Source organism: Littorina saxatilis, linkage group LG12, assembly GCF_037325665.1.
Source record: "Littorina saxatilis isolate snail1 linkage group LG12, US_GU_Lsax_2.0, whole genome shotgun sequence".
In the NCBI taxonomy this organism is placed as follows: Eukaryota; Metazoa; Mollusca; class Gastropoda; order Littorinimorpha; family Littorinidae; genus Littorina; species Littorina saxatilis.
The window spans coordinates 26104292-26130829 of NC_090256.1; the positions used below are offsets into that span (position 1 = coordinate 26104292).

At 40.3% G+C, this 26538-nt stretch overlaps 2 protein-coding genes across 7 annotated transcripts in view; one reads left to right on the forward strand and one right to left on the reverse strand.

Annotated features, from left to right (window-relative positions):
• LOC138981620 (ATP-dependent RNA helicase DHX58-like) overlaps window positions 1-10892 on the reverse strand; it is a 33579-nt gene extending 22687 nt beyond the window's left edge. Inside the window, exons 1-7 of one of the 3 annotated variants that reach the window (XM_070354598.1) lie at window positions 10779-10892; window positions 9726-9907; window positions 7840-8019; window positions 5165-5581; window positions 2242-2286; window positions 1259-1528; window positions 599-924 (exon numbers count right to left, since the gene is read on the reverse strand). In XM_070354598.1, the coding sequence (XP_070210699.1) occupies window positions 599-924; window positions 1259-1528; window positions 2242-2286; window positions 5165-5581; window positions 7840-8019; window positions 9726-9903 (1416 nt within the window). In that variant the 5' untranslated portion in view covers window positions 9904-9907; window positions 10779-10892. Of the gene's footprint in view, window positions 1-598; window positions 925-1258; window positions 1529-2241; window positions 2287-5164; window positions 5582-7839; window positions 8020-9725; window positions 9908-10518; window positions 10695-10778 lie in introns of those variants that run through there. The other 2 variants (XM_070354599.1, XM_070354597.1) reach the window with 2 other exon arrangements.
• A 650-nt stretch (window positions 10893-11542) lies between these two features.
• LOC138981632 (uncharacterized) overlaps window positions 11543-26538 on the forward strand; it is a 50489-nt gene continuing 35493 nt past the window's right edge. For 2 of the 4 annotated variants that reach the window (XM_070354622.1, XM_070354621.1), the window contains exons 1-3: window positions 11559-11865; window positions 17862-18597; window positions 19940-20173. In XM_070354622.1, coding sequence (XP_070210723.1) covers window positions 17901-18597; window positions 19940-20173 — 931 coding nt within the window. In that variant the 5' untranslated portion in view covers window positions 11559-11865; window positions 17862-17900. Of the gene's footprint in view, window positions 11866-17861; window positions 18598-19939; window positions 20174-26538 lie in introns of all 4 variants that reach the window. The other 2 variants (XM_070354620.1, XM_070354623.1) reach the window with 2 other exon arrangements.

Below are 26538 nucleotides of genomic sequence, written 5' to 3' on the forward strand. Positions count from 1 at the left end.
GATCTCGAAGATGTTGTGGCAGGAAATTGCGATCTTTTCTTATTGAGGTAATGCGAATAAATCTACCGCGTTGCATAACTGCAGTGCTTCTAATGTGAACAGAACATTGCTGAAGGTGATAGACTGTTGACATGAGCACGTTTAAAGCACATGCCTGCCAGTGCTTCTGGATCATCCCCAGCTTTAAATCGACCTGGCATTTTGGTGGTGTCAGTCTTGGCATCCTGGCTGTTTCAAAAGTGAGACTGCCAGGCAGCAAGCGTGCCATGGGCTCTTTTGGTTGCTAATGCATTAGTGAACACATCTCACACATCAGATTTCTCCTGCTCCACTTGCATGTGCTGCGAGCGAGCATTATGTGTTTAACGTTAAACCTGCTTGTCCCGTGTGTTGAAACAGTCGCAGCATCAAAATAATCACACAAAAGCAAGGTCAAACATGCCTACATCAAACTTTTGTGGTTTGATAATTCTAACTCTATAATTGTTGGAGATTTTGTCAATCAAACATTGCAGAATTTTTTCGTGTTTCTTTTGTTGCTCGGTATAGAAACTAGGTTATTTTACTCAATTGGCACTCATGCAACTCTAATCCTTACCTGCACATACTTGAGGACGATGAATGTCTTCCCTGTACCAGTGGGCAGAAAGATAGCCACACTCTTGCCATTTCTCGCCTCCGGAAGCAGCTCTTCCTGGTAAGGCTTGAGGCTGATCTCCTTCTGGCCTGTTTCTGGGCCATCAGAGAGGCCGGTGTAGCAGAGAGTTCGGGACAGATCTATGATCTCCGGATCTATTCGCACAGGCACAGTCTCACCAATGGCAGGTAACTGCACATGGAGGTTGTTCTCTGTCGACACAGAGCTGGCCTCGGCCACTGATACGCTCTCAAGTGCTGCAGAATTTTGACGCAGTGCTCCAGCTGCTGTAGAACACAAAAATGAATGTGCAAACAACATCTACAGATGTAGCAGGGTCAGCTACAAGTTTATGAGCAAGCTGCAAAATACACACAGATGTTCATACGCTCATATACACATGTAACCTTACTGAACTTTTGAGGATAATTTTGCTCAGGGGTCCAAGAAAAACGCATTACACACACACAACAGACATACATTGCATGCAGTATCAGCTGCATGTTTTACACAAAAAGATATCACGCATACTTACATAACATACATGCATACACATTTGCATACACTCACGTGCGCACATATATACACACTTGTGTATTAATAAATTTTAAAATCACCTACCTCCCTGTCGCGGCTGATAATGCTGTGTGGGATAAACTGCTCTCTGCAAGTCATGCTGAATGATCTCAACAGAGGCTGGAGAAGTGCTGTTAACAAACTGAGCTGTGCGATTGCGCCTGGTTTCTTCCAAGGTCTGTTCACGTATGTTAGGACTGAGACATTTCTGGTCTGTGAAATAGTTTTTCTGGTGATGGTTGCTGTAGTTACCTCCTTGCCTCATGGTGAAGTTGCTGATATCAGATTCTCCTGATTCACTCAGAGTGTCATCTGCTAAAAAAATATTGAATACAGGACAAGGAGTGAAAAATACCCAGGTGGGCTGTTACAATAGTTGAATACACTATACAGCCAGCAGAAGTCTAGGCTGTTTTGTACATTTGTGGTAGTATATGGTTACAAGTAACAAGTTAATCAAGTGCCATTATTATGTGTCCTCACCTCTTGGCAATGAAAAAAGAAGTGCTCAAGACTGTGTCCAGTTCATTACAAACCTCACACTTATTAATTTTACATAATCCCATCTAATTTAACAAAATATAGGTTGGGTAAATTCTGTGTAAAATTGTCCAGTGTAACAAACACAATCTTTCTTCTTTAGTACATTTTACAGCCAACAACCAGTGTCCTGATTCTAATTCAACATTATGTTTTCTTTGACAAAAAATACAGGCGCTCCAAATTTGTACAATGAAATTCACCAAACATTTTTTAATACACTTTGGGTACATGTGATATTAAAAATCAAATACTGCAACAGAAATTATCGGTATGGTGTGTGTTAATCAGTTTTGGTTTTAAGTGCTGTACATAATGCATTAATTATACTCAAACCCATCATTATATATGTGTTCTAATGTAGGATGTTGCTAATCATATTCCTTAATTGTGCCTTGCAACTGATTTTCTACACAGGAATCTGGAGTAGCTTAGGTAACTTACATACAGCTCTATTTGCTCCAGAGTAAAGAGAACATGTCACTCACCTCCATTTTCTCTTGTGCGATACTGTCTACCAGACACCAGCTCTTCTGTAATGATCAACAAACGCATTTATTACCATTCAAGAGCATCATATGGCTTTTTGACCAATCAGGACTGATTCTAGGTGACCCTCTAAATGTTATGACTTTCAGGCAGGGACCCTTTTTGTTTATCATGCTAAAAAATAACGACAAAGTAAACATTAGAACTAACAATATCAGTGTACCTTATTCTTCTTCTTCTTCAGCGTTCCAGAATTTTCTGGTTACGTGTGAGCTCGTTTGCCCATTCATTTGGGTTCCCCAAACTATACTCTGAGAGCATAGTCTGAGCTTCACTCCACTTTCGTTGAGTAGGCATGCTGGGTATTTTCGTGTTTCCATAACCCACCGAACTCTGACATGGATTACAGGATCTTTTCCGTGCGCATATGATCTTGTGCTTGCGTGTACACACGAAGGGGGTTAAGTCACTAGCAGGTCTGTACATAAGTTGACTAAAGTTAGGAGTACGGGAGACAACTCCAACTGACCAAGGCTCACGTCTGCTTTAATTATGGACTGGGTGGCCGAGTGGTAACGCACTTGCGCTCGGAAGCGAGAGGTTGCGAGTTCGACCCTGGGTCAGGGCTTTAGCAATTTTCTCCCCCCTTTCCTAACCTAGGTGGTGGGTTCAAGTGCTAGTCTTTCGGATGAGACGAAAAACCGAGGTCCCTTCGTGTACACTACATTGGGGTGTGCACGTTAAAGATCCCACGATTGACAAAAGGGTCTTTCCTGGCAAAATTGTATAGGCATAGATTAAAAAAAAATTCCACCAAAATACCCGTGTGACTTGGAATAATAGGCAGTGAAAAGTAGGATATGCGCCGAAATGGCTGCGATCTGCTGGTCGATGTGAATGCGTGATGTATTGTGTAAAAAATTCCATCTCACACGGCATTAATAGATCCCTGCGCCTTGAGTCAGAGTCTGGAGATACGCGCGTGATATAAGACTTCATATAATAATTTGCTTTCGGTAAGAGATGAAGCGCACTGCACTGAATTATGTCACCGAAAAAACTAAAGCCTGCCAAAGAACAGCAAAAGCTGAACACGTTTGACATTTCTACGGCATCATGTGCTACATTAGGGCCAAGAACATGGGAAAACACGGCTAGCAATAGAATCATTCTGGAAAATGATAGTGCCCATGACAGTGTCGCTGCCGAAACCTCCACAATCACGGAAAGTAAAGTTTTGTCACTTAAAGATGGTGTTGGTACAGCAGGAAATTCACACAAACGGTCTTTTAATAAGGTTAACTATTCACGCCTGACCCTGTTTAGTACTAGCTACTAGTTGGTTAGAATTTGACAGCAGAGACTGCATCTATAGGCAAACTGTTTTGTCGAATCTGTCAAGAAAAAGCTCTGTCAGGAAATCATGTAGTTTGTGTGCCAATCAAAGTAAGAGTGCTGAAGTTTCTGATTGCTTTTTAGTTTGTTTGTTTCTTTTGTGTGTGTCCTGTTTGAAACAAAAGTAATAAAACAATATACGCACACAATGTTGGTGCATATACTGATATGACATTTGTGTGTGTGCACATGATAATTTTGTTTATCGTATTTTTACTGATCACATGACAAAAACACCTGTTGTCATTGGTCAACTAGGAACTGTATATCAATTGATATCGCGCAGGAAGTTCCTAGTGAATTTGATATCGGGCAGGAAGTAGTTTTCCAATTGTAAATTTGAAGAAAAAAATCTCACTTGAAGGAAACACAAGTCTCTCATTATTTTAAAGCGCAAATTTATAAAAGAAAAGTAATTGCATCAGCAAGATTAAGCTGTGTAATGAATAAACACACACTTTTTCCACCCACCTTTAACAGAGAAGTAGTAGAATGGTATGTTTTGATCTTACCGAGGGAGGCGACTGGAATAGCCGTAAACAAACTGAACTTTGGAGCGAGAAGCGAGTTCTTTTGCAGGGTATCAGCGCTCATCACTCACGTAAATGAGCAGCTGATTTAGGCGTTTTGCTCCAGCATGAATCACTGTCCCATCCCTCTTTGTCATAGCCATGCAAAATCCACACAAAAACCTCAATAGCTTCAAAACAGTCACGAAGGCTATCGGAAGACGCCATCTTGAAAGTTGCCTTGGAATATTGTGTCGTCTGCAGTTGGCGATTCGACAACATTATCAACACTGCAGTCCGTCGATAGAAGAACTGGAAGCTGTCTTCAACACAGAAAATGAGCCAGAGGACTTCACTGATACAGTCCGGGGCACTTCAGTTCCTGCCATCGTTTACAATTGCCAAATTAAAGCCTTTGAAGTCTAAAAGTCTGCAAGCAACCGCGAAGGCTGTTCCGTGTTCCTCCACTGAACCTTTTTAGTGTGATCTCTTTACACAATATTTTTCTTTTCTTTGTTGTCTTTAGATGCCTTATTTACGTCTTAGAAAACGAAAGAGTATTTTAAAATGAAAGTTATAGCAGCAAAGACAATCCAACATGGCAGTAGCCTCCCTTGCTCTTGACCGATTTCTTAGACTGGGGTTAATGGGTTCTTCTTCCGAAATGGAATGCGATAAAATCGTTATCGTTAGATTTGACTGCGATATCCAGATTTATCAGTGCCAATGTCTCGAAAGGCTGAATCATATCAGATCTCGGCTCACGCCTCGATCTGATATGATTTCAGCTTTCTCGACATTGGCACTGATAAATCTGGATATCGCAGTCAAATCTAACGATAACTAATAGTTTTGCACACAATTATAATGTCCTATTAAAATGTCTGAAAGCAGTCAAATGAACTCAGGACATTTATCATGTAGGTATGAATTTGTGGCAACATCCCTGAGGTCACCCATCAATTTCTGTTGTGGATTAAACATTAAACACAAAATGAAGGATTGTGCGCATTCTCACCACATGCAGCTATCCAGCTGTTACCAGAAAGCAGTCCAGGAGGAACATTTTGCTTGATTTTTTTGCAGCCCTGATGGTCGCAGCATTCAACACACTGAAGCAGATCCTTCAGCCAAGTCGGGGGTGGCGTAGGCTCCTCATTACTGCTTTGAAGATTCAGCCTGGAGACAAACTGGAACCTGGCTCTCGAGTAAACATAGGACAGCATGTGAGTGACAGCAGGCTGGATGCAGTCTTGGTCTTGGTTGAGAGTGTCCAGCACCTCCGTCATCTCATCTGGCTCGAGAATGGACTTTTGTAACAGCTGGTCAAGTACTCTTTCCATGCCCTGCTTATCTGAAATGTTGTGTTCGAGGACCTCTTGTAGGGGCATGTAGAAACTGCACAGACGTAGAACGTCGTGCACACACCAGGCTTCTGTAAGAAATGATTGATTATCCACTGTAAAATGCAGAATGGCTACACTGACTATTGAATCTAGCATTAAATGTTGGAACGGCTTGGCCAATATCTTAATACCCACATATGTTTGTTGATAATTGAAGAGAGTACAAAAACTGACGTGGTGGTGACCAAGAGTATGAAAAGCTTTCCGTGTGTATAAGGCCAAAGTCAAACCAACACCTAGATGTATGATTGCAGGTTTCCTGGCATTTCATTCACCTTTAGTGAATGTCCCTGCTTACATGATCTATTTTCTTTCACACCCTCTCAGTCTGAAAGCAGCTAGTCTCTTGCAAATGATAAAATCAAATGACTCACGGTAAGATTATATATATATACTCATCAAAGTTTAAAATTAGTGACAAAACAGAAAGTAATTCTGCTCTTCCCAGAAATAAATTGTAATGACAAAAAAAGCATACTCCAACTAAACATGTCAATAAGAAAAAGTTGACAGTTTAAAAAAATCTAAATCAGTTTTAAAAAAAAATCCAACCTTTCCAACCATGGTCAATACATGTGTTCTGTGGAACCCCCCTAATTTTAAGACCTCCAACAATCTGAGAAAATCAGGTCTTAAAAAAGGAGGGAGTCTTAAAATGGGAGTAAATTCACAGGGGTCTGAACAGAAAGTCTGAGAAAATCAGGTCTTAAAAAAGGAGGGAGTCTTAAAATGGGAGTAAATTCACAGGGGTCTGAACAGAGAGTCTGAGGAAACAATGTCTTAAAGGGAGGGAGTCTTAAATTTAGTCTTTCGGATGAGACGAAAAACCGAGGTCCCTTCGTGTACACTACATTGGGGTGTGCACGTTAAAGATCCCACGATTGACAAAAGGGTCTTTCCTGGCAAAATTGCATGGGTGAAACCTAGGAAAATCAAATTGACTGAAATTTTTTGAGGCAGGGGTCCAGGGGCCGCCCAGGCCCTGGCGGGGTACGGGGCAGGGCCCCGTTAGGGGTTCCAGGGGGGGCAACACCCCCCGGCCGAAAACGAATTTTTGCATTATTCATTGTGATTTTGTGGCCTTTCCTGGCAAAAAAATACCTTCAGATTCTAATGATATGGTAAAAAGGGTAAACAAAATCAAAACAATTCACAGAAGTAATCATTTTTGTGTGTATCCTTTCACACTTGCATCTTCCAACACAACGACACAATTGATAACAATTAACATTGACAACAGCCATACTACATGAAATAGAAAGTGAACAACTGAAATAAAAGTTCGAAATATTTAATTATAAGAAGCAAACATTGCCAGACAGGCATTGAAATAAATGATGAAACAGAATGTCACACATGCAAATAGCATAATGTAGCACTGCACAAAGTAGCAACTAAGCAGTAGCATGTCTTATACACGTAGTGCAAAGTTCTCGAGGAAAAGCACTTGAGTTTCAAGCACCAAACTTATCACACACAGTTTTAGTTTCATGAACTCCAACCAGTCCCATCGCCATTTGTTGGCTAGACCAGCATCAATAAGATCTGTCCGTGCGTTTTCCGTCAAAATCGGCATCTTTGTCGCAGAAATCGTGTCACCACTTCGTAATGCCTGCCAAAACGCGAGAGAACTTTTTTTTTTTATCGTGATGCAGAGCGAATCCGAAAGCAAAGAAACCTCACCTACGGGGTTTACCACGAGCACGGGCAAAAGCGCTTCCGTTTCCGGGCAAACTGCAACCGGTTCACTATAGCAGTTCGAAAACGCGTTCCGCAAGTAGTTTCGGTTTTTTTTTTACTCAATTGTTTTTATATTTTTTCAAAATTGCGGATTGACGGAATTTCCGTCAGACTTATTTTCAGATTGACGGATTTCAGTCAATTGACGGGCTAGTTTCACCCATGAAATTGTATAGGCATAGATAAAAATGGCCACCAAAATACCCGTGTGACTTGGAATAATTTTATAGGCCGTAAAAAGTAGGATATGCGCCGAAATGGCTGCGATCTGCTGGCCGATGTGAGTGCGTGATGTATTGTGTAAAAAAATTCCATCTCACACGGCATAAATAAATCCCTGCGCCTTGAATATGTGCGCGATATAAATTGTATAAAATAAAAATAAAAAAATAAATCCCTGCGCTTACAACTGTACCCACGGAATACGCGCGATATAAGCCTCATATTGATTGATTGAAATTGGAGGGTCTTAAAAGGGAGGTTCCACTGTAATCAAAAATTGGCTGAACAGAACTCATGGTGTCTTAAACGTGTATGAACAAAGTACCTTCATTCGGCCGACTAGAATGGTCGTTAGCCAGGACGAGCACACGCATCAAACATGACATAACTCCAGGGGCTTTGTAGCTTAACACTTCATCCACAAACATCAAGACAGCAAGCTCCAGTTCCTTTTTTGACTCATACTGCTTCACAACTTCCTGTATGACCTTTGTCAGGTGACCATCTGATCATGAAAACACACGGTAATTATCGTTTAATATCACAACTGGTCTTCAGCAGCACATGCTACAAAACATAAAAACAAAAATAACAGGTGTCAATATGTTTTATTCAGCTGACCTGCTTGGTCCAAGCTATGGCGTATTTAGTGTAAAATTATCACACACAAATTATTCCTTTAGAAAGGATTAATTGCAGACACATTTAGGTTTATTTGGACCTTTTACATTGATGTCACAAAGTTGAAACTTACGCACAAATATAATACTTCAAGGCTTTCTACAAATCTATTTGCAAATACACATGTATCATTGACAAAAGTAACAAACAAGTTGCGTAAAGGAAAATTAATACGTTTAGTCAATTTGTCGGACTCACAGAATTAACTGAACGCAGTGCGTTTTTTGTCACCAAGACAATAGCTTAGCCGTTCCCACTGATCATGTTAAATGGCAAGCCAGTATAGCGCACTAGTGCTACTACTTAACAGGAAAGCATGCTTTTTTTTATTCTTTTCATTAATTTAACTACCTGAGCTTGTTTTTAATCCAAACATATCATATCCATATTTTGTTTTTATACATTTTAATTTCAATCAGTTTTGAGATTTTTAATGACCAAACTCAAGAATTAATTTTTAAGCTTCCAAGCTGAAAGGCAATCCCGTAGTCCGGGCTTTGAAGAAGATTGCTTGACCAAAATGTCAATAATTTTGAGTAAATTATGATGTCATCACAGCGTGGTGACGGTGGTCTCAACTTTTGCAAAAAGCTAAATATGACGTTTTTAAAAAACATTTATCGAAAAAAAATATAAAAAAATGCCGAGATATCATCAGGAAGAACTTTGATGTTAAATCTCATAAAGATCGGTCAGGTAGTTTTCCTGGAATTACTGTCCACATACACACCCACACAGCACTACCCTCATCTCGATTATGTTTAAACATTTAGTCAAAATTGACTAAATTTAATAAATCCACAAACAACAGAAAAGAAGGGGAAAAAATAAAGTAAAAAAGACAAACAGACAAGGGGTATTTAATCTAGCTGCTACCTGTAATACTATCAAGCAACAACACACACCCACACATGTATATATGTCATGCCGAATTCACGGAATTGCCGAATTCGCGGAATAGGCAACATTTTTGCCCATTTCGTGTAATCGGCAAAACGCTGCCCATTACGTGAAATCAGCAGCGTTTTGCTGAAAATCTTCTAAAATTTGCCCATTTTGCAAAAGCGACTTTTTGTTACTTTTTGAGTCACCAGAACATTGCATTAACATTGCTTTACCTCCCTAGAATGTTTTTTATGGTTTATGTTGGTCTGTGTCAAGCATAACTCCGGAAATGCACGAAAACTACACTTTCTGCAATAACTTATCGATTATTGCAATATCTATCCATTCGAGTATCTAGTTGTTTAAGTGTGATGATATCCCAGAAATTTCAGAACTTTAAAACCAAAAAGTGGCTGCCGATTTCGCAAAATGGGCAAATTTTAGAAGCCTTTCCACGTTTTCGGCAAAACGCTGCCGATTTTGCGTAATGGGCAGCGTTTTGCCGAATACGCGAAATGGGCAAAAATGTTGCCGATTCCGTGAAGTCGGCAATTACGTGAATTCGGCATGACATATACATGTACAATTAAACACACACACTACTGATTGCACAGTTAACTTCTTTTATCATCAGTCAATGCTCACATGCTGTTCGTAGGCAGGTTTCGAGGGTGCCAACTCTGGGTATGTAGGGTTCCAGACGAGATGGCTTCAGCCCAAGCTTTGCCAGTGTAGGACGTAAGGCGAGCAGAGCTGCGCGCAAACCATCATCGTTGTCTTCTCTGTTCTCACTGCATGAGATGTTGATGTTTGCTTGTGCCATTGCTCTGTCAATTATAACCATGTTTTCACTCACAAATTTAACCACAAACCAGATTCTGACATGGCACTTTCATATTTAAAGACATCTGTAACATTGTTAAAATAATGGCAATTTAACATGTTTCAATGAAGTTGGCCAAAACTGCCTCTGTACTTTATGACAGGACTTCAAGCAACATTAGCAGAGCCGCAGTTACACTAAATATTTCATTGGCAGAGAGAGCTTTGGTGGTCTTTTGTTTTGTTTTTACAGTACAAAAAAATGTGGTAAAAATACAAAAATATTTTACAAAATGTGTCAACATTTTCTCAAATCTTTAACAAACTCAAAAAGGAAGAGGACTGCCATAAAACATTCACCGGTATTTCATTATCCATTGATAAAAAGAAAAGAGGTACAAACAAAAACACAAAATATTTAACTGTAAGCATGCAATGATCCGATTTAATAGTGGATTAACATGCACCATTGACAGAGAATACAGTGATTAAAATGAACATTTCATTCTCACTTTACAAGGCACACATAAGAGTCAATACCATGAATGCGCATTACATGCACGTTAGAACAGTTCACCTGGACTATATAGTACTGAACAAATTGAACTAAACTTACCACAAATAAGAGTATAAATCATTAAGAGTAATTATAGATATGTATAAATCAATCTATTCTTTACAACTACTGGTGTCACTTCACAAATGAGTTGGAAAGTAGGCATATAACTCTACCACAGCCAGCAATTACATGTCAACTGCCGACACTGCCTGCAATGCAAACTGCTCCTTAGCTCCTGGGCTAACCATGAGGTGATCAGTTCTGGAAAATCCAGTATACCCGTGAATAAATATAAGTAAACTGAAAGTAGGGTTTACCTGGAACAGTGCCAGAACGGTGCACATATTCCACCAGCACAAACCAATCGTCCCTTCTTTCGGTTTTGCTTTCAGCGCTGGGTTTTTCCTGTGCCCAGCCAGGGCCTTGAAACCTTTTATGAAGTACATGAAAGAAAGGCAAATTTGTATAGGCTATATATATATATTTGTGATACGTCCCCCACAAAGGGACTTTGCTCTGTAAATCTCGGTCCCCCTTGAGGAGGGTCTGATGCTCCCAATAGGCTGTCTGTGAAGGGATACTTACTTCTCTCTCTTTCTCTGCTAAGAGATTTTAACAAATCTCGGAAGAAAGTCTCTGCTGACTTTCAATTGTTTCTTTCACAATTTCTGATGTTTTATATATATATTCACCCCATCCTGCAAATATTTACAACTCGGGAATCCGAAAGGACGGCCTGGGGGCTTGATCTCGAGTCGCCAAACAAAGCAAGAATGTATCATGTGCCTGTGTAACGTTGGTCGATTGCCAAAGCTTTCAAAGAAACATGATTGCAGCGCGTGAGAAATGTAACAAAAACAATTGTTTGGACAAAAAGTCGAGAAACCATACATCTTCGCGCCCATCAGCCATTCGTCGGTGAATCAATATGCCCAGAAATTCATAGAAACAAAGAGAAAATGAAGAAGACAATCAACCAACAGTTGCAAAGCTAGCAGGTGCGTGTGTGTCGTCTGCTTCAGTTTGATAGCTCTGTCGTTATTCCAGTTTGATCTCAAGTCAGGCAAAAGCTATGAACATGTTCTGGCACAATGATCAGCATCAAAAATTAGGGAAGATGCAAACTGATATGTTCCAAATGCATTCGTACGTTTTGTTAAATTGAGCAGACAAAAAAAGTTGAGAATCCTCAGCATTGTCAAGCGAAGCTTGCTGGTCGAAGGGAGCGAACGCATGTGGACTGCATTGAATTCTGGGATACACGCGATGTTTGCCGCCATGTTAGATTGGGGGATAGATCTAAAGATTCCTTGTTTTCTTGATCATAAAACAATTTATAAGCCTTGTTCATCGCATTAGCAACAACTCTGGCCAACAATAGAGTTTCAGGAAACTGGAAAACAAGTAAGTTCTTGATGTTGATAAGTATTTTTTGCAAAAACATGTACCTCTTATCGCTTCGAGAGAAATCTGCCCCGACCATGCAGGCCATTGCTCACGATGCAAGCCTTACATGGGGCTGCAAGCTAAGTTCAGTTGCACGACGTTATGGGGTTGCTGCCGAAGAGATTTAACGGTTGATGCTTGAATTTTGTGTCGTTTGCTAGCGTTTTTCCCCCCCAGTTAGATCTGGGATCGCCAGTGACAACTGACATTGTTATTTTGTTCGGAGTGGCTCGGGCACCGGCGAGTCGGTTACAGAGGCCCCATGCTCGAGAACCGGCAGTCACCGGTATTTCACAAAAAAGACATTCCTAGTTTTCCCTTGCCTGGCAGCTAGGTAGCCGTACCGATATCTCAGTTTAACGAATTGTGCTAGGGTTCGGGAGGTCGTAGGTTCGAGCCCTACCATCGCGTTTACATTTTTTTAATTTTATCTTTCGATTTAAGTTTTACTTTTACTTCTTTTTTTCATTCTTAACTATCCTTTCTTTTATTTTGCTCTATTCTTCTTTATTCCGAATCACTGATTACAGTGATCGAAATGAGATTGCAACAACAAAGTTCACGAATCACTGATTCGGCATAGATCACTGAATAGACGAATTCTGGAAATAACTCTATCAAGTTTTTATGGGCAGCAAACGGTTGCCTTTCCTTGGGAAAAAAAGAAGGCAAACAAAACCACGTGACAAATAGCCAATCATTATTGAGTTGCTTGTCTTATGTACAGTTTGTTTGTTTGTTTGTTTGCTTAACGCCCAGCCGACCACGAAGGGCCATACTGTCAGGGCGGTGCTGCTTTGACATATAACGTGCGCCACACACAAGTGACAAGACAGAACTGAAGTCGCAGCACAGGCTTCATGTCTCACCCAGTCACATTATTCTGACACCGGACCAACCAGTCCTACTCCTAGCACTAAACCCATAATGCCAGACGCCAGGCGGAGCAGCCACTAGATTGCCACCCCCTGCGGGTTAGGGGGAAGAATTTACCCGATGCTCCCCAGCATGTCGTAAGAGGCGACTAACGGATTCTGTTTCTCCTTTTACCCTTGTTAAGTGTTTCTTGTATAGAAATTAGAATATAGTCAATGTTTGTAAAGATTTTAGTCAAGCAGTATGTAAGAAATGTTAAGTCCTTTGTACTGGAAACTTGCATTCTTCCGGTAAGGTCATATATTGTACTACGTTGCAAGCCCCTGGAGAAAATTTTTGATTAGTGCTTTTGTGAACAAGAAACAATTGACAAGTGGCTCTATCCCATCTCCCCCCTTCCCCCGTCGCGATATAACCTTCGTGGTTGAAAACGACGTTAAACACCAAATAAACAAACAAACAAACTAGATTGCCAATTTTAAAGTCTTAGGTATGACCCGGCCGGGGTTCGACCCCACGACCTCCCGATCACGGGGCGGACGCCTTACCACGAGGCCAACCGTGCCGGTTTTTATGTACAGTTACACTTGCTCGCTGACAGTGACAACGTGTAGCTGAGACTGTGCCAAAAGGTCAGGTGTCATGTCTACTGTCCCGAATGACACACGATTGCTGACATTTCACCATTGCCAACAGAATAAACAAATAAGAAATAGGTAGAAAATGAATGTGAAAACTGACTTTAATTGTTGATCAGTATTTTCTATACCACTAACAAATAATCTACTTGCACATAGCTGTTTGGCAAATGTATGTTGCATGGGACACACTGACATGAAAGTGGAAGATGTTTTTCCCTCTAGAGAAACTACATATCAAGTTACACTTTTTGTGCTCTTCCATTCCAGTTGGCAATCAATTGTTAACGCATGTTATTAGAAAAAATAGAACGAAAACAGATTAGATAGAATGAAAAATGTACTGGTGATGTCATTTGGGACATACTGACATGAAAACGTCACCTTTTGGCACAGTCTCAGCTACATGCCGATCGCTAGTGATTGGTGTGCAGATTACAATGTCACGCGGGTTTGTTTGCCCTCTTTTTTTCCAAACAAAAGTTATTTCGGAACATCGTCTTTTTTTATGCAAACCAAGCAATGTGAATCACTGGTAGTGGTACCGAGGCTTGAAGCAGCATTAGTTAGCTAAATGCAGTACATAAATCATTAACAATAACATGGAAACAAACAAAAAACAACTAACATTTTTCAGTTTTTGCAAAATATAAATCTGCTTCGCATTGAGTCTCTTGCTTCGACAGAATCTCTTGAATCTGACACCTGCAAACCACATCTCTCGAAAGGCTATTGTCAGTCGCTCATCAGTGATCGCGCCGTTGCCAAAATACAAGTCTTTCTGAGTCCAAAACTTATCAGCTCCAATCTGTCTCCAAAAGAGCAAAGACCACAGTTTTAAGAAGAAAATCTTTAATGAACGACCCATCAGACTTTACACAAAAAAAGTAGCATGTAGAGAGTGCCGGTTCCTGAGCCTGGGGGCTTCGTAGCCGGATCTCCAGCCTCAGGCTATTTTTTTGACGGAGTGGCTTAGGAACCGAACCACTTTGTCAATTACGGAGCCCCCATGGTCAGGAACCGACAGTCACCGAAAGATCCTAAAGTAGACCCTCCTTTTTTTGCCAGTGTATTGTAATAGCATAGTTGTAAGCGCTTTGGACTGTTGTACGTGAGGTCGTGGGTTCGATTGTGACCTTTGTTGAAGTGGTTTTTGTTCGGTTTTTATTTGGGGGGGGGGGGGGGGGGGGGGCGTATGGAAGGGTCAAGAAGAGACGTCTTGTTTTTTTCAATCGATGCTGCATCTTATTATTCTTATTAATGCACAGGCCTATCATCTTACAAGCTAGCACCATTCCTCATTGTCTCTGTCGATCCCTGTTAGCATCCGGTTGCTTCCATTCATATAATAAACAAAACACACCAAAGAAACTATTAAATGTTCCCAATCAGAATCAAGAGAGAAATCTGAATTGGGAAATCCTTTGGTGAAATGATTTAAGGGCCCTTAGGTGATTGGTCAATGCCTTTAGGTGTAAATAGTGCCAACATTATGTCGGTCGCAATGAATGTCACATTGTCAGTGCTATTTGATTTTGCTATCCAAAGTACAAAGGGAACAGGAGAAATAGGGCATTCATCAAGTTAAGGCAACTCGGAACAGTGAGATCAACAGAGCATAGAAACCAGGGAGGACGCTGCTGAAAAAAACCGAGTTGGTAGAACCCCAATGCTGGGAACTCACGAGTAACCAGCTCTCAAAGTGAACATTTCTCTTTTTGCTCAAGAGGCATTGAGTCCCGTTAGCTCAATTGGTAGCCTGACCGCAACTCTTTTTTTAAACTCTTACTTCTTTTATTTCCTTCCATATTCTTTATTCCAAGGCTTTTTAGTGGTGTACAGAAGATTGAATTACAGTGGAAACCTCCGTTTTAACCCCTCCCCCCCCCCCCCCCCCCCCCAAATTTAAGACTGCTTTTTTTTTAGACCTGGCTTTTTCAGATTATCTGTTTATAACCTCTTTAAGTTTGCCCCCATTTAGAGACTCCCTCCTTTTTAAGACCTGATTTTCTCAGAAGTTTTGAGGTCTTAAAACAGAGGTTCCACTGTAATCGAAGGGTTGCACAATAATTGAGGACTGGCACAGTGTTATTTACAGGAATCGGTCTTCGGTCATTTAAGCATACTTTGTTGATCTGATGCGTTCTGACCCAAGGCTGGTCGAATATCTGATAGTTTTGACACTTGGAGTGTCTTTTGCCACAAAATATTAACATAGGCTTTTCGGGAAAGCCCAAAAGGCGCCTATATATATATATATATACGACTTGTCTCTGTGTATTTGTGTATTCGCCATGCACGGCCAAAGTTCTCGATGGATCTGCTTCAAATTTGGTGGGCTTATTCAGAGAGACCCCGGACACAACCTCATCGATGAGATATTTCAACACGTGCTCTCAGCGCGCAGCGCTGAACCGATTTTGGTTCCACCTCAGCTATTTTGGTTCCACCTCAGCTACCCGGGCCCCCATACCGACACACCAAAGCCAAAGTTCTCGGTGGATCTTTTTCAAATTTGGACACCGTATTCAGCTACACCCCGGACACAATATCATCGATGAGATATTTCAACACGTGCTCTCAGCGCGCAGCGCTGAATCGATTTTGGTTTTTGTGTTCATTTCACCATTATAAGTAACTCTTCCTTATCTTCTCATATTCTCCAGGTTTTCAGCGTTTACCTCCCTTCCTTCGTAATGGTGCACTATAGTGTGAGTGGAGCGTCTTCGGATATTCCCGGCGTTCTGTTACTGTTACTATTTTTAGAAGGTCAACGCAGTGTCCAGAACGTAAATTGGACCCGTAAATTATCCTCACTGTAAAAGTGCAAAGGTCGAATCAATTTATAGCCACGCGAAAAATACACTGTCATCTATCTCTCTATAGATACGGCTTCTCTGTGTTTTTGTGTGTGTGTGTGTGTGTGTGTGTGTGTGTGTGTCTCTATGTGAGCAACACCTGTGCATTGTTCAGTTCTGTTTGTGATGTGGTCTGGCGGCTTTTGTGTAAATTTATGTACTGGCCTTCCTTTTAGAAGCCATAACTTGCTCAGTCCTGTTTGAGTGGAGTTCGCCTCCAAAGGTGATGAACACGGTTACATTCGTCGACAAGGATGGGACTCGATATGGTCAGGAATGGCATTATGGCCACTGAATCATTTTCGTGCTGTTCCCATTCCACGAATCTGGGAGGGACCTAAGCTTGGCGGGTCCATTGTTCGGACCCGGCGAAGCCGGCGTACGGCTCTAAGTACTTCTTCCCGGCGAAGCCGGCTACCCGGCGAAGCGGGTATTCATTCTAGTATATATATATACGGCTTCTCTGTGTGTGTGTTTGTGTGTGTGTGGGCAAAAACCTGTGGATTGTAGAGTTCTGTTTGTGATGGGGTCTAGCGGCTTTTGTCTGTCTGTATGTTCTGGCATTTGAGAAGCCACAACAGATAATATAGGGCTAAGAAATAAGCTCTAAAATTCTCAATCCTGTTTGACAGGACTTCGCCTTCAAAGGTGATTGTGGTGAACCGCCACGCTGTCTGTCTCTGTCTCGCGATTCACCCCGGCGAAGCCGGGTATTCCTCTAGTATATATATATATAGCTGTGCATCAACTGCAAGTATTAGTAATTTAGTTGTTGATAACGTCTATTACTGAACTTCTGCCTAATGTTATTGTTAAGTTGTTTTGTTATGGGTTTGAGGGTACAGTGTATTTACATGTCAATTTATTTAACAGGGAAAAAAAGGAAGTCTGATGTTCATCATAGACGTAAGCAGTTGCAGCCATATTTAAAGTGAAAACTGAAATGTCTTTTAAAGTCAAATTTATTAAATTATAATGAAAATACTTTTGAGAGGATCAAAATGAAAGTGTTTTTTTTGTTGTTTTTGTTTCCTCAACTTTCAGGTAACATCAACAATCGAACTTTAAAGGCATACTAACGCACTCCCGTGTTTACAAAGTGTAGTTTGCCCACAATCGATGTCAAACGCACCATAAGACCATATAATGACGATACGTCACCATGCGCGGACCATAATACATGCATTACAGCTTGTTCTAGCCTCTGAAAAAGTGAGGATGTCAACAAAGCCGCGGTGTTCTCTCCCTTGCATCAACGTTACATGTGTTGCCAAATCTATAAATAGGGCGATCCAGATCAAAATGAAAATTCAAGTATCTCAACATTTAAGGGGTCCTAGACCACAATATTTTGCAGGGAACTTAATTTAGTCTGTCTCCAGCTGTTGGTAAAGCAATTAGCGTGTATAGTCATCGAGTACATATGGCTTTAAGGACAAAAGTTGTTATGTTAATCTCATTTGGTAATAGTTTCTGGTTTTGATTCGGTTTTACTCTTGGAGATCTGCTTAAATAGTTATACATATGAGCAAGTAGATACAGTTTATTCTCTCAATGAAGATGTGTTTTTGTTCCCCAACAGATTGAACACCTGGAGAAAAGTGATGCTGACAGACTAAAAATGGATGAAGATACTGCCACCCGCTTTGTTTCTTCCCTTGTTAAGTCCATTCAAGCTTTGTGTAATGGTTACATTGACTTCTCTTCAAGTATTGAAGTGATTGGCCATATTCATTTGAACATCGATCGCAACTTGAAATTGAATTACATTTTGACTGAGGAAGTGAGTAAGTCAATTAGCGAGGATGCAACATTGTTTGCCAGCCACAGCTATCACTCCAAACCTCCACCAAGTGTTTCTGGCATCGGCAAGGATTCTGAAGGGTCGAAGCGAAACCGACGAAAGTCGCATCATGTGCCCCGAGTTGATGACTCCGAACCTGATCCTTTGATCATTAGTACATTACCAAAAGACATAGTACATGCTTCCAGTTCCAGTCACTCTGGTGGTGATGATTCTCAGACAGGACATTTCAGCACTCTACAAGACTCTAATACTTCACTCAGCATGAAGCTGGAAAGGCAGCAGGCAACATTCACACACACCCGAGACAGTCCTGACAGAAGGAAGAGAAGCACTCCATTATCACTGCACAACTCTCCATCCCCAGCAGCCAAACGCAATCGCAACAGTGACTCGAATTCAAGTTCTGCTATTCAGAATGCTAACTTTGGTGTCATAGAGATCAAAGAGGAGCCGCACGATGATCCTCCCGTCAGCTTTGGAGACAGCGCTACAAATATGGCTGCTGGGCAAGGTAATGTAGATATAGACAGTTACAGTCTTTTTATTTTATTTTACTTTTTTACATTTAGTCAAGTTTTGACTAAATCAGTAAATGTTTTAACATAGATGATAGAGGGGGAATCGAGACGAGGGTCGTGGTGTGTGTGTGTGTCTGTCTGTCTGTCTGTGCATGTGTGTGTGTAGAGCGATTCAGACCAAACTACTGGACCGATCTTTATGAAATTTGACATGAGAGTTCCTGGGAATGATATCCCCGGACGTTTTTTGTTTTTTTTCGATAAATACGTCATATCCGGCTTTTTGTGAAAGTTGAGGTGGCACTGTCACACCCTCATTTTTCAATCAAATTGATTGAAATTTTGGCCAAGCAATCTTTGACGAAGGCCGGACTTCGGTATTGCATTTCAGCTTGGTGGCTTAAAAATAAATTAATGACTTTGGTCATTAAAAATCTGAAAATTGTAAAAAAAATAATTTCTTTTTAAAACGGTCCAAATTTATGTTCATCTTATTCTTCATCATTTTCTGATTCCAAAAACATATAAATATGTTATATTCGAATTAAAAACAAGCTCTGAAAATTAAAAATATAAAAACTAAATTAAAATAAAATTTCCGAAATCGATTTAAAAACAATTTCATCTTATTCCTTGTGGGTTCCTGATTCCAAAAACATATAGATGTGATATGTTTGGATTAAAAACACGCTCAGAAAGTTAAAAAGAATAGAGATAAAGAAAAGCGTGCTATCCTTCTCAGCGCAACTACTACCCCGCTCTTGTTGTCAATTTCACTGCCTTTGCATCGAGCGGTGGACTGACGATGCTACGAGTATACGCTCTTGCTGTAAAAATGCAGTGAGTTCGGTTTCATTCTGTGAGTTCGACAGCTTGAATAAATGTAATTTCGCCTTACGCGACTTGTTGAAGTTTGATTTAGACCATAAAGGTATAGACCTATCTCTCTTTTGAGTAAAAGTTTTGCAACAGTGTATACAAGTTTTTAGTTTCAGTCACAACAGCAACAGGTTTTTTAATGTGAAAATACCTATGTGGGCTTAGTAATAAACCTCTAGTTCTACTGTGGCAGAGAAGAGTTACTGAGCCAAGTAGTTCTGGTGATTGTTTAAAGGGGGAAAAAAAGGTGTGCAAAGGACTTCCACTAAATTGGTGAAGAGTTAGTGCTCTCTGTAAAAAGCTGAGGTAGAACTTTAGAAATTTGAACTTCGATACTGATAGTATTTTCTTCAGATTACAGATACAGTACCTAAATTTATACAATAGCTTGATAAGTAAACAGCACCAGCAGTGAACAGTAAAAATGAACGCTTGTTGCTTCTAATGTTACTACAGATATTCAAACACCTGACTTCAGCAATGTGGTGATGGAGAGTCTCGACCGTGTGGGTCAGATAGAAGGGACGCAACTCATGGCTTCAGGCAACGTTATGCCAATGCAGCACCATCAACCATTCCCAGTGATGCTGCATGCCAGCCCTGTCGTTCCATTGTCTGGTGTTCAAGCATCGGGTTTTTCAGAACCTGGTCCGTCCATAGAGTCTCTGCACACACCATCAACAAGTGGAGGTAGGTGTTACATTTTTATCTCTTTTTTACTGTTTCTTTCCTGGGCTGCTGTGCATCAAACTATTGCTTTTTTCAGTTTTATAGGGTGTTTTCATTTGTTGCATCATATTTGTCCATAAGTATACTATTTCCACAGATGCTGGTGTCGATCGCGTGAGTGTTCAAAATCTGGAGTTTTTGCGTCAATTTTGAGGGGTATCAAAACAGGGACACAGGAGTAAATTTGCTAGTCATGCAAACACATGAGAAAAAAAAAATAGAACGTTCACACTGCGCCACACTGACATCGGTTTTCGCTGCGTATCTCTCAAAACATGCTGCGGACATGCTTGGCTGGGCATCGCTGTGGCACAGCAATCATTCTGAAAATATCTAGCGTGTTACAACTTACAAGCCTAGCAATTTTGCGTTGGTGCTTATACTGGTGTTTGTGTCAATTATTTGTCTGTAGAACTGCGAAGTCATGAATTTTCTGGACACAAGTGAACAATCTTACGACGAGTTTAAAAACTTTCTCCAGATCATTACATAACAACAGAACAAACACAAGTAACAATACAACATTTTTATCAAAGTACGTCTCACATACTTGTACGCCTCGTGTTGGCAAACATTCTGAATACATGTTTCAAGCAATCCACCATACCATTGCGGAGATACAGTGCTTTTTGTCATGATACCCCTCAAAATTGACGCAAAAACTCCCGTTTTGACCGCTTGAGTGTTGACACCTGCATCAATAGGTATGGTACACAAAATACGTAAGCTAGCTAAGCAAAACATGTTCTGGGTAGATAATTGATTTGACTTTTTTCTCGTATGTAAAGTAGTAAAGATTTGCCGATTGTGATTTTTTGTTGATTAGTAATTGGTCCCATCGGTTTTTGTCCGGTCAATTTTGAGGGTACCCTTATTTGAGCATCAACCACGTGATCCCTGTAAAAGAAATCTTTAATCCGAATGGTAATCCAGATAGTCAAGTGGACGGCCTTGAATGGCAGAAAATTTGAATGAAATGACATGGGAATTAATGTTTTAATTTGCTAAGTTTACTAGAATTATGAGTCCCTAGAATAAAGAAAAAGTGGGTTTTTTGAGTCACTTGAGAAAAAGTGACTCTATGTAATCGGTCAGTGTTAGTCTGTCCGGCCGGCCGGCCGGCCGGCCGTCCGTAGACACCACCTTAACGTTGGACTTTTCTCGGAAACTATCAAAGCGATCGGGCTCATATTTTGTTTAGTCGTGACCTCCAATGACCTCTACACTTTAACGATGGTTTCGTTGACCTTTGACCTTTTTCAAGGTCACAGGTCAGCATCAAAGGAAAAATTAGACATTTTATATCTTTGACAAAGTTCATCGGATGTGATTGAAACTTTGTAGGATTATTCTTTACATCAAAGTATTTACATCTGTAGCCTTTTACGAACGTTATCAGAAAAACAAGGGAGATAACTAGCCTTTTCTGTTCGGCAACACACAACTTAACGTTGGGCTTTTCTCGGAAACTATAAAAGTGACTGGGCTCAAATTTTATGTGAACGTGACTCATTGTGTTGTGAATAGCAATTTCTTCCTGTCCATCTGATGCCTCATATAATATTCAGAACTGCGAAAGTGACTCGATCGAGCGTTTGCTCTTCTTGTTTATTAAATAATAAAAAGGTTAACAATATTATTGCCAGTCAAGAGATTCAAACCCGTGACCGCCAGGTCAGAATTGGTGGTCAAGCGCTTACCGACTGAGCCCACCCGGCACACAGTTATACACTGAAAATATGAATGTCAAGTAGTATTAATTTCAAGTGTGACCTAGACATCGTTTACATTTTAATAACAAGCTATCACTATATACCCAGAGTATTTTGACTGGTTTCACTATTCACATTCACTCCTTTGGTTGTACTTGTAGAATTTTTTTTTTTAATTAAGTTTGCGCTTCAATTACAAGATAAATGTTTGCAGTATTTTGACTTGTTGCACTATTCACATTAACCTTTTTTTTGCTGCTAATCATATTCCTTACCTTGCCCATTATTTTAGACTGCTTCTTCCACAATTTTTTTAAAGCTTTTGTCATTGCTATAATTTTCATGTTTGACCAGTGGGAAAACTGTTTTTTAAATTTTGTAGTCCTTTTTTGAAAAACAGCAGCAGTGTGTCTCCTTCCACTATCCCTCAATAAAAAAATTATTCTTTAGTTTGAATGTGCTCAGTTTTACACAGGTTTGTCACTGCAAAGAACACTTTGTTGTAAAAACAAGGTTGATTTTGACACAAGAACAGTTTCTCCCACTTGTTTTCTTGTTTGATGCACACCAGCAATTCCAGGATTTATTTTACAGTTTGGTTCATTTGTGTGCTTGTCAGTCCGTCTTTTTGTCTGTCTCTCTGTTTCAGTGTTTGTCATTTGTGTTTGTTTACAATTACAGTTTGTATTATCCTCCTAAAAAGTCAATATATATATGGTCAAGAGTACAACAGAGCGTCGAGTGCCTGTATCACCAGTCAGTCACTAACCTAGCCTTGTAAAGGCAACCATTCTACATGCACCTCAATATATGTATTTTTCTTGGTGCATTCTCCAAATTGTTTGAGAATTGAAAGTGAGACTAATATAATAAGAGTTTCTTAAGTGACATGAATAGGCTCTCTTTTGCCTCTGGTACATGTATGCTTTCTCTACTTCAGTTTTTGACTCACATGCGTAGCAAAAGTGAGTCTATGTACTCACCCGAGTCGTCCGTCCGTCCGTCCGGACGTCCGGACGTCCGTCCGTCCGTCCGTCCGTCCGTCCGGAAAACTTTAACGTTGGATATTTCTTGGACACTATTCAGTCTATCAGTACCAAATTTGGCAAGATGGTGTATGATGACAAGGCCCCAAAAAACATACATAGCATCTTGACCTTGCTTCAAGGTCAAGGTCGCAGGGGCCATAAATGTTGCCTAAAAAACAGCTATTTTTCACATTTTTCCCATTTTCTCTGAAGTTTTTGAGATTGAATACCTCACCTATATATGATATATAGGGCAAAGTAAGCCCCATCTTTTGATACCAGTTTGATTTACCTTGCTTCAAGGTCAAGGTCACAGGAGCTCTTCAAAGTTGGATTGTATACATATTTTGAAGTGACCTTGACCCTGAACTATGGAAGATAACTGTTTCAAACTTAAACATTATGTGGGGCACATGTTATGCTTTCATCATGAGACACATTTGGTCACATATGATCAAGGTCAAGGTCACTTTGACCCTTATGAAATGTGACCAAAATAAGGTAGTGAACCACTAAAAGTGACCATATCTCATGGTAGAAAGAGCCAATAAGCACCATTGTACTTCCTATGTCTTGAATTAACAGCTTTGTGTTGCATGACCTTGGATGACCTTGACCTTGGGTCAAGGTCACATGTATTTTGGTAGGAAAAATGTGTAAAGCATGTGAGTCGTATGGGCTTTGCCCTTCTTGTTTTATAGTAAGGTCAGAATGCATAAGTTGAAAATGCTACATCAGGCATCCTGTGAATGACTGAACACGTGCACACACGTACACATACACACGCACACAGCACACAATGTATCTTGTGAATGCTGTCTTTTTCTTGAACACTGTGTTTCATGTTATGTGATACATACTGATACTGTCATAAACAACAAGAATGCGTGCATTCAGAATGAATGCAGTGCATTAATATATACATGTCTGTTATGAGATTGAAAGTATAACAAGCAGTGCAAGAAAATGTGTTGCATGTTTAGTTTTACTGATTTGTGACATGGCTGATATGTAATAATGTATGGTCAATATGACATTGACATCATAGGAGGGTCTCTATGTGTGTGTAAGGATGGTCACAGTACGCAATTACAAAAAGTAATGAAAGGCATGGCTCTGGTTTTGGTAAATTACTGCACATTATTGATATTATTTTTTATTAGCAAAACATTTGGAAAATGTCCAAATCAACTAGTTGAGACACTGGAGTTTCAATGAGTAATATATATGATCTGTGTCCGTGCGAATCTGAATGATGTGTTCTTTGCTGTGCTAGTGTGACTTTAATTAAACCCGTAAAATTGCATGACCAAAATTATGAATAACTCCATTATGCCAGTCCGTCCTGAAAGTCAAATTGTCATGACTCTTTTGATTAGGGGATATTTTAAAAATCCCATTCAATTATTTTGTGTAGCTTTGTGATCTAGAAACTTTCGTCAGCATTACCGTATATTGATTTGAGGAATTTGACTGCAGAATTGTTGAACTCAGAAATTCTTTATTGTTTGAGAGGAACCCAACTAATGTCGTTAAGAAATATGTATTTTTTAGCTTTTTTTTTCTTTCCTGGAAACTTCCTCTTTTGTGTGTGAGTTTTTACTCACCTGTTGACTGCAGTGTCCCACTTTTTACTCTCTGTTGATTGCATGGTTGCTGTTTCACATTCCTGTGCGGGGGATTTGTTGTACAGTTTATGGCTTTGTTCAAGTTGTTATTTGTGTATTGTTAATGTTTGACCTAGAGCGTCCGAGATCATGTGATGTAAGTTTTCGCTGATGAAAGCACCATTGGCTTCACCTGAAACTATGTGCACTGAGATGATGCATTCAGGCATTTCAATGAAGTCTAGAACAAATGTGTTTGATTAGTTTGGTTAGTTATGGTGATCATAAGATTGTAACCAAATGCATGTAGTTAATGTTACGCACATACACACACGCGTGCACGCACACACACACACACACACACACACACACACACACACACACACACACACACACACACACACACACACACACACACACACACAGAGGCCTGCATGTCCAACAGGAAGGATAGTTACAGGCACTCTTCTAATCCATTACATGATTATTATACTGAAACGGGTTTGATGTAAATTTTGAGAGTGCCTGTAAGTTTGATCCAGAAGGCAAACAAAGAAGGCAAACAAAGAAGTTGTCTGTGAGTTGTTGAAAACTTATTTGTAGGAACAAGAGAAGTGCAGGTCGGTCACATTCAAATGGTTTGTTTTGCAGCATTCTCATTGGCTGGTGTTTCATGGAGGATTTCTACTCCATTCTTCAACACACTTAAGTACAACAGAGAAGATGAAGAATCTGTGCAAACGCAAGCTGAGGTGATGTCTCTGGCCAGAGCAAGACCGAACCGAGCAGCGGAGAGGCAAAAAAGATACCGTGAACGTCTCAAAAATGACCCTGAAAGATTGAAGGTGGTCAGGGAGAAAGAGAAAAAGAGAAACAGAGAGTCTTTGAAAAAAAGGACGGCTGAACAAAAAGCTCGCACGAACGAGCTCTCAAGACTGCGAGTACAAAAATACAGGGAGCGTAAGAAATGTGCTGGCATTCCACTCAAGAAGCCTAAATCAAAAGCAGGGAACAGACTCAAGAGGGAAAACGTCAGACTTGAAAGGGAAAAGGGAAGACTGCGCAAGCAGAAATCTAGAGCAAACATGACGCCGCAACAAAGAGCAGCAGCTAACAATAAACGCCGTCAAGCTTTTGCTAGAAAAAAGTTGGAACAAATGGAGAGACAATTAGCTGCATCCCCTGCCTTCACAGTTACTTCCAATTCCACGTAGAAGGTAAAAGTAGTCACAGACCTAAGTAAGTCACTAAGTGTGGCAGTCATTCAAGCAAGAGAACTCCTGCAGTTGAAAGTTGATCTGACTTGGTGTATTTTGAAAAACCTGTGATTGGGTTGAAAGTAGAGCTAAGTTGTAATAATCACCAAATATCTCACAAACACCATTTATCAACATGAATGGTTTTGTACATGTTCAGCATACCTACCTGAATGGTTACGAAAGTACATGGAATTTGGGGAGAACGTGACATAGTTTTTTGATTAATGGAAAACTTTGCTTCTTGACAAAGACATGGCGAGAACAGAAGAACAGAACAAGGCTACAAAAGCTTCTTCGTCGTGATAGCTGATGCTCCCAAAATCTGCAAAAGAGGATTTACGATTGACACCTTTTTCAATGGAAGCTGTTTTCCAGGGGAAAATATTCAGACTTCTGTGAGCATACTGGCACAGTAACTGAGTTTGAAACGAGTAATTTTGGAATGAAAGCAATAGATGGACAAAATGTCACAGTATCATCAGGTTTACAATGCATGGATTCCATTGTAAATGGCTGTTGTGGCCTTCGCCTAAAGGATTTGCGACACCTTGGAGGCGTATAGCATGGCAAACACTGTTCTAGCTTAATTTGCATTTCGATTTTTCGTCATCCGCATGGTGTGATTGCAGTCTGCCAGTGTAGACTGTTCGTGTTTTCAGGTCATTAATTTGATGTTTCTGTGTCATTGAAAGTTGTCTTAAGACTAAGAGTCTGGTTGAC